The following is a 14,054-nucleotide window of genomic DNA, read 5'->3' on the forward strand; positions in this document are numbered from 1 at the left end:
GACACTCCACTACAGTTTTTAAATCACAAAATCGTTTTCCTGCTAGAGAGTGATCATTTCAAAATTTGGAAAACCTGTTACTATTAACCCATCTAGAACAGTAAGGCAAAGGCAAAAAAATGTTTTATTAAAAGAAATAAAGAAATTGGTAGAGCCGAAACATTTTATAACTACAATCCCGGACAAAAATGTTGAGATAAATTGCAATTTTCTACTTTACCATGCCCCTGTAAATTCGAATCTCCCCTCCCCCCCCCAAAAGCAATGTTGGATTTGTAGCTCTATCATTTTTGCTTCAAAATCATGCATTCAACATTGAATTGGGGAAGGGGGGAAGCTATTTTTCAAAGGAAAGGGAAAACATAAAGTTTCTTGAAAAGTCTCAACTATCTTTGCCCAGCAATTGTAGGCTGAGAATTTTTGCAATAAAATTAAAACCATTATGAAAAGAAATAAGCAACAATGTCTAAATGGTTAATACAAGTATTTGAACGGACGAAACTCTGAAGCATATCATAGAATTTTTAGTAAACCATAGAATTTAAATTTCTTTATAGCTTTTGAAAAAACACGCGGAAACTAAACGAAATCTAAAGCACATGATTTTTATCGCAGTCACAGATAAAGCAGCCTCCAAAACACGTTTTCACAAAGAGGTCTCCAAGATTACGGGCGCAGCGGCGCCAATCCGACGATCTTTGAGGCTTATGTGACGTTACTGCCATCATGTTTTGTTGGAATGTATCGGAACGGTGTACATAGGCTGACCCTGCAATTTTGACATGTTGCAGTGTCAGCATCTGTCAAAGAAGACGTGTTCAAAAATGCCCTGTCAAACAAAACAAGGTTCCCGGTTCTAAATAACAGGCAGTTTGATTCAACTGACCCTAAACTCATTTTCTTGTGTTTCAAAGAAATTCGTGTTTTTGAAGAAGATGGCAACCAGCATAGCGAGAAAAATTCAATAACAGGGAATTTTTCATTTGATATGTTCCACAATGTAGATCAAAAGGTTTTAGTAACAGAAAAGCATTTTTATTGTTGAAGAAACAACGAACAAAGCATACACATTGAAAACACATCGAAGAAAGTTTAAGAGGAGCCCTTGAAATATACATTGCCATAAAAATTGTTTTTCTATGGCTTACATAATCTATCATTTCTGCATCTACGATTACAAATCAGACCAATATAGATAGTTAAATAAGGTCCAAGGAGCATCAATGAGCGTTCATTTGAATTTACCTGCTTACCAATCAGCTTCCAAGCAATCTTTCATCTGATGCATGCCAAACTGTTGTTCGACCAGAATGCTGTTTTCTCAATATCAGGAAGCTTTCATAAATAGAATAAAAGCATATTAGACTTTCTGATGACACATTAAACGACGCATCACAACAGAATGTAACATTAGACACATAAATTTAGGAAACACTGTCGTTTTCAAACCACTTTGAAGCATTATCCGTCATTTTCACACATTAACAAAACCATGTGTTTATTTGATTCTTCTCTGATCAACAAACTGTTGTTTTAGATGAGAATACCAAAACAAAAAACAACATAGTTTGCAACCAAATCGGTTTTCCTAAATTAATAACTTGCATAAAAGAATAAACAAGCGGTTATTATTATTAGTTACGGCTAATGTGACAAAGCAACCTGAATCAAGCGATATAAACATTTAAAGAGAATACCAAAAGGGTATACGATATTTACAGTTTTCTTTTTCATCAATCCACTTCTACTTAACTATTAAACGCTTCATTCTTCTACTTATTAACTATTAAACTCTTAGGAATCTTTTATCAACGACTACTTCTTACAGTTTGGTTCTCAGTCTTCACTATTCTCATTTTCTCTCGCGTTTCACCCTATCCTCTATTAACACAGGACTTAATATCTTGGTTCCAGTTCCCTCACATCACTAAAACAACGATTTGGAATTCTGGATACAGAAGAAGTTTTATAACATATGACGAGAAGGGTAGCACAGAACAGACAACCGCTTGAAAACGAATCTCGGGCGTTTAATTAGCATTTTAAAACACTGCTAGGAATCAAATAAAGGCCGTTCAAATTGAAAATTAACGGTGAAACGAAGAAATATGAAAATCTTTATTAATGGTTTTAGAAACAAAACCGATTGTGAGTTGCCATAAAAGAATCTTAGTGTTTAGCTCTTGTGCAGTAGTGTTGGGAGTTGAAATAAGGGTTCTCAAAAATTGACTTCGTCAGTCTATCCGTCTGAATAATTCGAGGAATGGGTTAGGAGAACCACTGTGAGCGACCGGACAAAAATGACGCATAAATTTCCTGAGAGAATGTAAAGATAAAAAAAGAAAGGGTCACGTTCCAAAAACCATAATGATCTGTCATCAGTTTAATGAAAGCATAAGCTACATTTATAAACAAGTTTGCAAGTTTACTTTAACAAAATCATTTTTTTTCATGATGAACGCCTAAATTAATCTGGAATAGGAGCTTGGTTATAATATTTACCTTCGAACTGGTGAGAATATTTTACACTCAGAATATCAAAGTTTGCTAGAATGCAGGTGGAAAAGTACAAATTGAGATCAAATTGGGTGTAGATGCTATCTTTGGGAGATGGAGGCAAGCATTAGTACAAACAACATTAACAAATGAGCTTAAAAAGATTGATCATATGATGTCCTTGTATCCATGGAAGTTTATAACAAACTATTTGATTAAGATATAGGTCAGAATCCTGAGGAAAAATCATTTCATAAAGTATAAGAGAAAATTTGCTTTAAGCAGTAACAATAATTGTGATAGGCAATATACGGTAGGGGCCTTTCATGCACCAGTATCGCAAACATTTTCAAATTTTCAAGAATTTTGCAAATTATAACAAAGATTCTCAAGACAGATGTAAAACTGTAAACTTTTATCGAACAAGAATTTTTCTCAAGGGTTCTTAGGTAGAAAAACCATTTAAACCTGTAAAGGCACATGCATAAGATATATTTGTTTTATCTTCATGTTTTTATGAACATGAAAGAAACAAAGCTCCTTGTTGGAATGGAGCTTATTTAAAAAATTTCCTGCAGAGCTTTATTCATAAAAATTTCCTGTGACCGCCTGGTCACATGGTCGGGCGAGTTTTCATGCCCTGGCGGGCGTGGTTATATTAAAATAAGGCGTGGTCTTTTGATCCGATGTTGGTTACCCGTTTGGATTAAAATGTCTGGGCCGCATCATAATCGATTTAGTGCTATTGCTTTCAAATTTACAGTTCGTTAGGCACTTTAAAGATTTAATTTTTTCTGCAAGCATCATCAATGATGCCAAGACGAAGATTTTACGGTTTTCCATTTAAGTACAATTAGAGCAAAGAAAATAAAAGTGTTCAGAGAAGATTCTATGCCTTTCAATCGTGTCAATGAAAAATGATAAAAATATCATAAAAAATTAAAAGGCTTGGGAAGAACATACCTTGCATAGCGCAAAAGGCAGGCAGATTAAATACCCACATGCTTGACATTCGTTTTTGGTATTTACGAGAAGTTAACAATAAGGTTACAATAAGAATTAGCACAAAAGTTAAGTAACATACTCTGCTTTCGAAACAAATCTTCGCATGAATTTCTGAGGGACTTTCTATTTCTTTTCTGACGTCACCTGCCAAAGCTCCTAAAGAATAAATGAGAGACAACTGTTACTTGTTTGGAAATGATTGAAAATTGCTGATGGGCACAAATGATTTTGAGAACATACATCACAATTTATATAAATACAGCCTTTTAAGCAATTAGAATATTCTACGTGCTCTGATCAAAGCAGCAATGGTAACAGTGTACATAATTTTCTTAAGTATTGAGTGATTACCAAAAAAGAAACGTTATGCTTGTTAGGTGTAGGTGCCATTCTTTAAACTGTAAAGCAAAAAAAATGCTGGAAAGAAGTGAACGAGAAAGTCAGGCCGTGGCCGTTAGAGGGAACTGAGTTCTTTGATGGACTTTTTGGGTTGTCCAACCAACACATTAAGTGAATAGGCAAACAGGACAGATAAAAAGGAATGCAGTAAAGCGTAATTCACAGGTAGAGAGCTTATTGGAATAAGGAAATCTTTTAGAACTAGGGCACTTTTCAGAACAAAGTGCAGACAGAAAATTGCGATCAAAGAGCAACTTCTGCTTAGCACAAGGCAGAATTCAAGGTCCATTTGTGGAAGTTTTATCTCCAAGCTTCTACGTCATTGCTTCAAAAAAAGAGAAAAGAGGAAATTCGTGTGCTGATATAGAATAATATTGGACGGGTGATTACAATTAGCAGGTGTAATGAGTTTAACTTGAATCCAAGGATTTTTTGATGAAATGATAAGGGACGTCAAATAAGTGAATGGAATAGACATAGCATATAAAGTATTTATATACAGTAGATAAGCAATGTGCCTAATTTGCCTGAAACTTTGACAGTGTACTGTTCAAGTCAATAGAAATATTTGAAACGTGATAAAGACACTGTCAACTATACGGGTTTCTCACTGTAAGCCTAATAGCATGATTTGAAAAAAAGGCTTTTATATGGAGGCAGGCATACCAGTTGTTTGATTCTTTTGTAATCAAAATATTGTGGAAACCTCAAATCAACTCTTTGTACACGATGGATCCGTGAAGAACTTGGAAATCGGCCAGACTCAAGAACACCAAGCATCTTGCTGAAGTAATTGTATGCAGGGCACGATACATCCAGTTCATCGATAGTGAAATTAATTCTGCAAACAGAGAGATGATAATCATTAGAAAATCACATAGAAAAACAGGTGCCTTGACACAAAAAATAATTCAGTTCAAACATCAAACTAATGTTTTCCTCGTCCATGAAAATGGCTTCTTTCCCCCTTCAGCCAGATCTTGATTCCGAGAAGTCTAATTTATGTTCGTGTTCGAATAATTGGATTTTGTCTTTGGGGGCCCCGGTACCGAAAAATTTTCCGGATGGCATTTTGTACCTGTTTCCCGATTGCATGGTGTACCAATTCTGGTTTCATGGGGCCAATGCTGCTTCGCACTTGGTAGCTTTTCCTTCCTTGCTTCAATGTGAAGGTCATCACTATTTATGGTACGGCTACAGGTTCCCATACTGAATCGGACCCATTTTAATGTCTCTTTTAAGCAAAAAGAAATTTTGTACCGGAAAGACATTGGAATGTTTTTAAGAAGTTATCCGTCGCAAAAGCTATCCAGTACCTTGTAACTGGGGTCAGAAAGCACGAACTACGATCAATCCGGGGAGAGGGCTGTAGGCAAAGTAGAAATTTATTGGAAAACAAATGTCTCTACAGGGCACAACAAACGGTGCATAGAACCTAAACAGAAAAATACTTCTTGGAAGCTGCTGACAGTTTCTACCCCTTAATTCTCTAGAATTGATAAAGTTCTAACAACTTGGAATCTGGAGATAATTTCATGGGGGTGGAAAGCCATACTGGGAGATTTCGCAGGAAAAATTTTACAAGTACATGCATTATATAAGTTTCGTTTTATGCAGACAATGACAAGATGTACAAAAGCTAAATGAATGCATCATCAAAACAAGTGTGCTTAAATTAAATTCTAAAAACCGTTGAGGCAAATGAAGAACCGACCGACAGGTATCGAAAAGCTACATAGTCATATTTCAGCTGACAAAGCTCTTCCAAGTAAGAGCATAATTGTACTAAGTACTTAAAACTATCAATGAAAATGTACTTCAAAAGGCCCAGTTCTTTCATATCAAGCTGAAGGTTTAATAATTTTACATTTTGAGTACCTTTTCTCGATGGAAATGAATAATTTGGTCTCATTGGCTTCACTTTTCTCCATGAGTTTTATCAGCTGGCAAAAAAGCCCCTCAGTCAATGTATTGTCATAAATAACTGGAAAAAAGACGGTTTTAAGGAGGTTTGTACTGTTGAACTAAATTCAAACAAATTAACAAACCTCTAGTACTGCAAAACTTAAAAATAACACAGGAAAACGAAAACTAAAAAAAACTCAAGTGTCAGATAGAAAATACTCTAGTAGACTATATTATCGTCCCTCCCTGCTGTTAAGAAAACTTAAAAACTAATGCAACTACGGCGGGTATACAAATAGACATGGTAAGAAAAAGTGGTATTGCATCTAGGCATTAGATGACCCAGGAGATCTTGCCAAAACATCAACATCAGGTAGGAATTTCCATTGTAGAGGCGTGCAATATTTTTGTAGATAGTGTAGTAAAACACGCTGGAAAGATCAAATGGGCTCAATTTTTGGCGGATTCATTGTCAGTATCTGGTAGGCCAATTGACCAATATAGTCGGAAGAAAATAGAAGTGGTGTGATCTCTCAGCGAATCAACATTTTTGTGGTAGATTATGCTGATGAAAAATGAGCACAAGAAAGCTTTGAATGGTTCAAATCAGTTGAGAGAAGGAAAACGTCTGCGACAATAAAATTACTTGCAGGACAGATCTTTCTCATATATTTTTAAATCTGAAAGATATATGGATAATACTGAAATAGTTTCTCAAAGAATACCTTAATTTTTACAAGCCCTTCATATTCTTGGAATATAAAATTTGAGCCTATAAATACTCTTGAATATTTTTTAAACAACACCGTGAGTAACTCAAAATTCCCTTTTGCTGTTGTATTACTGCAAATTTAAATATCATTGAAGTTTAAAAATTGTGAGAAAAAACAAGGTTGGTACTTTTTATAAAGTTTAAGTCTGGACAGTATTGTGTATGGTTATGACAAGTTTGAAGCATGGAATTATTACTTCGCGAACTTTAGCAGTTTTGGGCTTAGATAATCTCACAAACAATGTTCTTTTGAAAGTTTACATAAACTGTATGAATTGCTTTGGCGCTCAACTTTGACGCCCTCAGGATATTCAAACAACATCAACAAATTTTCTTGCATAAATTTTTAATCAAGGTACTAAAGATAAAATTTCTTCAATGAAATGTTGCCTAAGATAGTTGCGTTGAATCAGTTATTTGTTTCGTGATGAGCAAAATTTGTCGAAAGACGACGACGATGAGATACCAAGTAAAGTTTTTAATTGAAAACGTAAAATAAATCTAGCTTGAAATTTCACTTCGCATAGGTGATTTTTGACTAAAAGAAGGTAACAGAACTTTATAGGCCCCATGCTTATTTACAGTCCAAATCTGATATAATTATACGATAATATGATATAATTAAACAATGGCCTAATTATAGGAACAGCAGTTAAGCAAATATATTTATCTTCCTTACTATTGTAAATTTTGCCCTCTTTACTCTAACTGAAGTACGATAGAATGCCTTATATTATGTTATACTAGTATCTTTTAATTACTTTTTTGCTATTCGACGATATATTGAATAAAAAATGTGTCAATAAATTGAACTAGAAAATTAGTTCGTTACCAAGGTATTATATTTAACATTGTCTCTGCCATGTTTAATTGATATATCCCTAGGCATATATTGGTGAGAATAGACTTCGAAGAATTTACAAGAATAGGATCAATTTTGTGCTTTGTTTTATTATAGGCTCCACTGATGAATAGTAACCAAATTATTTTTTGCCAACACCTTCTCGAAATTTGAAACAAATCCTTGTGTGCAAATTGCAATGCTATTTTGTGGTTCTTGTTTATTCTGCTATTTGTGCTTCAATCATGAAAAATCTAGAACCACACAGAAATTCGAGTCTAGAACCTTGGATGCACCTTGAATTTATACATGCATATGATTCATTTCTCAAGCTTCTGCGTAAACGGCTACATAATATTTTTCAATTTACCAGCGTCGGCACCATGAAAGGGCCAAAAAAGCGATAGACGAGGCCTAAATCTTGAAATATATAAATCAAATTAAGTTTAAAAAAGATATGAAAAGGCAATATAAATACCATCAGCTGCCAAAAAGATCTCAGTTTTCTTCAATTCACTGATCTCATCACTTGTCCAGTCAAATTTTCTGCATTTGTCGTTATCTTTTGAGTGACTGAAGTTGTCATACATCCAGTTGAGTTCCTTTACTTTTATTCCTGTTTTCCCTAAACACGACAGAAAAAGAAAGAAAATCGTTATTCCTTTGAAGAAATTCTATAACTTTGTTTTATATAACGAATATTGTCAGAAAATATATTGAATTGTTTTGTCACCACTATTCAGTAAAAGCCTCGAACGGCCTCAAACAACCGACATTGCCAAACAAGGGACAAATTATTATGATCCAAACTTGATTCCTGGACCAAATCTTTGCTAAATCAATCTCGTGAAAGCGGGCACCTCAAAACAACGGATACCTTCCAGCAACGTACGGAATCTCTGGTTTTTCCAATTTTTTACATAGCAGCTTCACTTGCAACAAAGTGGAATACAATTATAATAATTCTCTTACTGATTAAGCCATTAGATAATATTAGAACAGTCTCGACATCATGATTTCATGACTCAATTAGAAAATTTCATAATCTTAGGACTTGATTTCCCTTCAAAATTTAAAAGCCAATTCAAAAATTCGTTTATAATCGCTGCCTTATACTTCATTTTGTTTTGATAGGTCGTTGTTCTTACAATGCAAAGTAACTTTTATGACTGAATATATTAAAAACTTAGATATGTTAAACTTAGATAATATTTAATATGAAAAAATTAAAAACACAAGTTGCTTAGTCTTACCGTATTTCAATAAATTCTCGTTTTCATCCACATTCTTTTGGCATAACTCAAGGACAGAGTCTCCAGTATCTGTAGAGAAAAAACGATAAAAAATTCAAAAAATAATTTGGGGACGGGATTTGGGGACGGGAGCATGCGAAGATGGTGTGGAAGAGAAAGACATGGAGAACTGACAAAATAACTTCTAAAAATGATATTCAAACATTTGGTACATCCTTTTTAAAAAGTATTAACTGAGTCATCCACGTCATTAACTGAGTCGTTATCAGTTTAAAGCCTGATTTTCACTAGAGTCACAAGGATCGGAAAAAACACAATTTTCAAGCCATCAAAGAAATCAGTGAATTAAGCTGAAGTTGAGCCTTCCCAGCATTCTTGCAATCATGTATGTACCTTTTAAAAAAGCTAAAACTTCGTTCACTGCTTGCATATTCATCCCCTTACATGTGACCTATGTTAAAGCTCATTGCTAACCACCATTCTCCATTAGCAATTTCAGCTTTTCCTCTCTCCTGGCTATGACAACTATCAATAGTACATTAAAATCGACAATAATACAAAGATATATCGATTTTTCATATACCTATATTTCATAACCTCTCAAAACTAAAGTTTTTAATTAGTAGTTTTTGTAAAAACATTAATGGCCTTCACCTCTAGGCCTTCACTTCAATTTTCTCGTGTTATGACTTGTAGGCCTAGAAGATAACTTCTAGGCAAGTAGAATCTCTTCAATGTTGATAGCCTGTTCGAGATTGAAGTCAACTGTGGAACTAGTGGGCTTCTTTTGGTTCTAAATCTGTTCATTAAAAATTATGCTTTTCATAATTTATGCGAAACGTTTTGAACGACCTTTAGAATGTAAATATTATGTTCCTTTTCTACGCATTTGCCCCTAGTTTCCTATGAATGGTTTGTTACAATTCCCTATAATCTGCTTGTGACTTTAAAACATTTTCCACAGAAGAAAACAGATGAATCTTGCAGCATTGCATAGATGAATCAACGAAGATGGTAACAAAATAGAATATCAAGGTACAATCAGGCTTTCATAGTCTTACAACCAAGCCTTGGACTCGCAATGAGACAAAGACCCAAACAACAATGGATGCTTATACAGGTAAAAACTTAACTAAAATGAGAAAGGATGCTTTTACTATAATCGCTTAGAGACATTATATACAAATAAACAGCTTAGAGAAGTTGGGCAATCTGTTCAATGGCATACTTATGGCTGCAGGTTTACTAACTTTTGCACTATTAAAAGATTTTGTCCTATACATCTTTACCATTTTACATTTAAAATTACAAAAAGAGTTGAAGCTACAAGTATGCATTCTTACTGTTGGGAACGTGCACTCAACAGTTACGTAATTGCTGCGTTTGTAAGTAAACTAATGACCTTCGTAATTAGTAGCTAGTGTAGGACGCGTTGTTAGAGTAGATTGCTTGCTGCTCTATTGTCAGCTAATTAGAAGCTTCTAGAAAGCTCTAATGATCGCTGAGGTAGAACATTTTAGCACGCGTCACGTAGAGTTTAGACAGTTGCATGTTTCGCAGTGAACAAGTCGATAGAATCTCAAAACAACACTTACCTGTGCAAATTATATAATAGAGATATAGTTCTTACCTGTACAAAAAATATGTCTGCAGTATATCCCTGCCAACATACTACATAAACCCGTTCCAGCACCAAGCTCCAAGCAATGGGCTTCTTTGAACCTACGTATAAACTATGTTATATGTGAATCCCAAAATACTTAAAACTAGCTTAAACTATTGGGTCTAGGGTACTCAAATATGCTCATGGTTGATAAAGCTCCCATCCCCTGAATAGACACCTACTTGAACCCTGCTCAAACTCCCCAAATAGATTTGAAAACTGTACTCAAAACAAAACAAAGATAACCTTGATTTTGGCAATTAGCCCCCCTCAAAAAAGGCTGGATCTTCCCCGAAAATTGTCAAACTGTAGTATGTTTCCTTTATAACAGTGTACTGAATGAGAATGAAAACAATGTGCAGCCCCCCCCCCCCCCTAATTTGAATTTCGTTGCGACGGCACAGCATGCGTGACTTAAAATGTTGAATTAGGTTTCTAGAGCAATGTTTCTAAGTATATAGTCAAATCATAAGCTCCACTTGTATAATATGAGAAAAAGTAAACTTTTTTAACTGCTCAGCAAAACAAATAATGCACAACTGACTTTTCTATTTGCATTTAAAATTCAATAATCTGCAATCTTTAGATGCTTACAGTCATCAGAAGAAATATATGGAACTTGAAAATTTTCTAGGGCACTCACAAACTTGGGTTATGCAGAATCCAATCACCCAACAAAAGTGCACCAAGCCAAAGCTAAAAGAGGATTAATACAAGATGCAAGCAAGTCACAGAGATAAGTTATTGCTAAAATGAAAAAAAAAACTGTCATTTTAGCTGCAAATTTTCAAAAATCTTATAATAAAATTCAATATGTTGAATAAGCTTTCAAACAGAAGTAGAAATTGCAATATTGATCAAGCATTAGAGCTCTTTTGATTTTAAAAGCTTGTTTCCTTACTTTCTTAAAGGCATTTGACATGCATAAGTACAGCGAATCCAAAAATAACTTAGGCCAAATTGATCACAAGAAAGGTATTGAAAACTGCACACGTGAAACCACTGCGCGCTGCTCTAGGATTTCACTGATTTGCAGAAAGGTGGAAACTGTTCACATGTTTTTCACTGTGCGCAATATGATTGGTCAACTGCTCGTGGTCGAGTGGCTGTAAGCCACTTTTACCTGTGTCAAATGCCTTTAACAATGTGGTTTAACAGCCATATATTCAAATGTTGACAACAGTTGTATCTCTTGTTATGTTTGTAGCACAAACCAAAATTGATAATCTTTTATCTGCAATTACTACTTGTAAGGTCTGCAGATCATAAAATTCCTTAATTCAGTATATATATGCTTTACTCCATTGTCGCTTTACAATTACTAAATTGTTATCCACTTGCATAGTATTTGTTCCCTATTACCCATCTCAGCTGAAGGTAAAATCAAATCACATTGAGCTACAGCCTCCATTTTTAATAAGAAATGTATAAACTTGCATTATGATAATCTTTTAAAGTTTATTTGAGGATTTATAATATTTACCTGCTTTCCAACATCTGCTAAGGGTGTTGCCATACAGTGATCTATTGCAAATTGAAAAATGGTTATCACTTGGTTAAAATATTCTAGTTTAACTAATTCTAATGATCAAGACATTCATTTCAAATAGCTATATAAAATAAAGGGCTACCTCAAGGTTTCTCAAGCAATCAAATAGACCTGGAGAATGGCTAAATAACACCTGGACAGAAACAGGGAAGGAAGATCTTAAGGAAATGTTGACCTAATCATTGAAGCAAGTGACTGCAAATCTTATGGTGGAACAAAAAGAGATGGAAACAAGATACAATGCAGTTTTAAAAGAGGTCATCAAGAACTGCTGGCTGTAATAAGATAAAGTATAAGTAATTACTATGAAAAATGATGAATAAATAGTTATTATTGATTACACAATTATTCATTTTTCAATCAATATATCAAAATATTGCCCACTAAAGTGGTAAAAAAATTCTCTGGACCAAACTTGATGCTGTTTGGGCTAATTGACTTACATATCATAATTTCTTCTTCTTTAATGACATGGTTGTTTCCCCTATGAACAATGATATCCCCCTCTTCATCATAGCACAGGCCGACATATTGCTCTCTGTTTGACAAGGATTGATCAACCACATCAAATTTGAATTTTGTAACAAGGAAGTTTTGATCCACTTAAAAAAAGCAATTATTAGTAAGTTGAAGAGTTTGAGAATTAGTAATATTAGTTTCACTTAATATTTTCAGACAGATTCAAGACACACCCCCTTATAAGGAATTCTTAAAGTTGATGTTCCCTGCATGCAAAGCAAAGCTCTGTACTGCAGAGCATGGCAAGTGTACACTGAGAGTGTGGCTTTTTTATATCTAGACATGACATGGGTGTGTCCTAATAACTGATGCAAATATAAAATTAAGCTTCCTCAATACCAACATAATCTTGCATTTGTTTAATAACAAGATAACCATCAATTACGAACATTTTCCGATCATTGTTCAATTTAGCTTCTTATATGCCAAGCTGGAAAACTTGCATACCATAAATCCTCAATTAGCCCCCTCGGGGCTTATTTATTTTTGATATTTTTGGATGGGGGCTTATTCGAGGGGGGTGGCTTATACGAGGGGGGGGCTTATACGAGGGGGGGCTTATACGAGGGGGGGGGGCTTATACGAGGGGGGGGGCTTACAAAATTATTGTAGACAATAAGAAGACATTATTAAAAGACCCTGTTTATTTTAGAAGGAATTTCTTTATGAGCATTTAATTAATTACTACCAAAAGTATGAATTTGTCGTGGTAATTCAATAAAACGCCATAGGCAACCTCAGATGGCAAAAACCATCAAATTGAGGGGTCCAATTCGAGAATATACGGTAGCAGTGGAGGCTTATTCGAGGGGGGCTTATTGACAATTTGTAGTTATTGTAGGGTGGGGGCTTATTTGAGGGGGGGCTTTTTCAAGGGGGGGGGGGGGCAATTCGATTCGAGGATTTACGGTATGCTTGCAGCGACGCTGGACTTCTTGTGCTCGCAACTCAGAACTCTAATGACCAAAATAACAATGAATCCATGTAAACTATACTAAAGTAATGTATATATGGGCATCAATGCTTGCAGCTCGAATGTTTCTGCTCGCAGGTCGCAGTTGATAATGTGCCATTGGTTGTTTTGACCTGTCAGCAAAATCATACATTTTCCAACCTAGCTTATATTTTGCTCTTGCACACCCAATATCTTGCTTTAAACTGACATACATACTGGGTAAACCACACTTTCAATTTAATTGATTTTGTCAAATACGATCTAAATAGAGTTTACTTGTTATTCATGCTCAATTAAGTATACGAAAGAAAAATAAAGCTATGAAATAAAACGTGACAGCATCAATTTTCGCGTGATAATGTCAGAAGGCTCTAAAAAGAGCCCTTTTTTAAACAAAATTTAGATGAACGTTAGAAAAATTACCTAATTTACAAACACGGTTTACTTACAAATCCTTCTTTGATGTTCTGATTCAACATGAACCGATGATAGGACCAAATCATCAAAACTGACAGCATCTCTCGAATAATTTTCCATTTTACAGTTCCATTGAAACTAAAGCAGCTAAAATTGCATGATTGTGGCTAACTAAAAAATTGTAAAATTGTGTAACTGATCCCCTAAATAACACAGGCAGCAAAATTTATTGAACTTGGAAAATGTACACAAACATCTCGTGAAAATGCAAATTGAAATG

At 34.7% G+C, this 14,054-nt stretch overlaps 1 protein-coding gene and 1 long non-coding RNA gene across 9 annotated transcripts in view; one reads left to right on the forward strand and one right to left on the reverse strand.

The window, feature by feature from the left end:
- The window catches only part of LOC135691917 (uncharacterized), a 38,566-nt gene extending 27,464 nt beyond the window's left edge, over window positions 1-11,102 (forward strand). For 2 of the 4 annotated variants that reach the window (XR_016144520.1, XR_016144519.1), the window contains 2 exons: window positions 9,639-9,791; window positions 10,969-11,102. This is a non-coding gene — a long non-coding RNA (uncharacterized LOC135691917). Of the gene's footprint in view, window positions 1-8,962; window positions 9,792-10,968 lie in introns of those variants that run through there. The other 2 variants (XR_016144518.1, XR_016144522.1) reach the window with 2 other exon arrangements.
- On the reverse strand, window positions 1,071-14,046 carry LOC135691915 (methyltransferase-like protein 22). Of its 5 annotated transcripts, XM_089112146.1 has the most exons (12): window positions 13,807-14,025; window positions 12,414-12,485; window positions 12,327-12,354; window positions 11,818-11,858; window positions 10,978-11,030; window positions 10,302-10,393; window positions 8,672-8,740; window positions 7,897-8,043; window positions 5,779-5,884; window positions 4,567-4,741; window positions 3,581-3,657; window positions 1,071-1,335 (listed from the first exon to the last, which is right to left on the reverse strand). In XM_089112146.1, exons 1-11 carry the CDS (start codon window positions 13,873-13,875, stop codon window positions 3,625-3,627), a joined length of 885 nt encoding a protein of 294 aa, XP_088968272.1. In that variant the 5' UTR covers window positions 13,876-14,025; the 3' UTR covers window positions 1,071-1,335; window positions 3,581-3,624. The 5 variants fall into 5 exon arrangements, 4 of the variants coding, with proteins under 4 accessions (XP_088968272.1, XP_065065988.2, XP_088968274.1 ...); XM_065209916.2 differs by having other exon boundaries at window positions 12,327-12,485; window positions 13,807-14,046; XM_089112148.1 differs by having other exon boundaries at window positions 12,327-12,421; window positions 13,807-13,974.
- Between the last annotated feature and the right edge of the window lie 8 nt (window positions 14,047-14,054).

This window comes from Rhopilema esculentum, chromosome 13, assembly GCF_057945365.1.
Source record: "Rhopilema esculentum isolate cy_ngs chromosome 13, ASM5794536v1, whole genome shotgun sequence".
NCBI classification, from domain to species: domain Eukaryota; kingdom Metazoa; phylum Cnidaria; class Scyphozoa; order Rhizostomeae; family Rhizostomatidae; genus Rhopilema; species Rhopilema esculentum.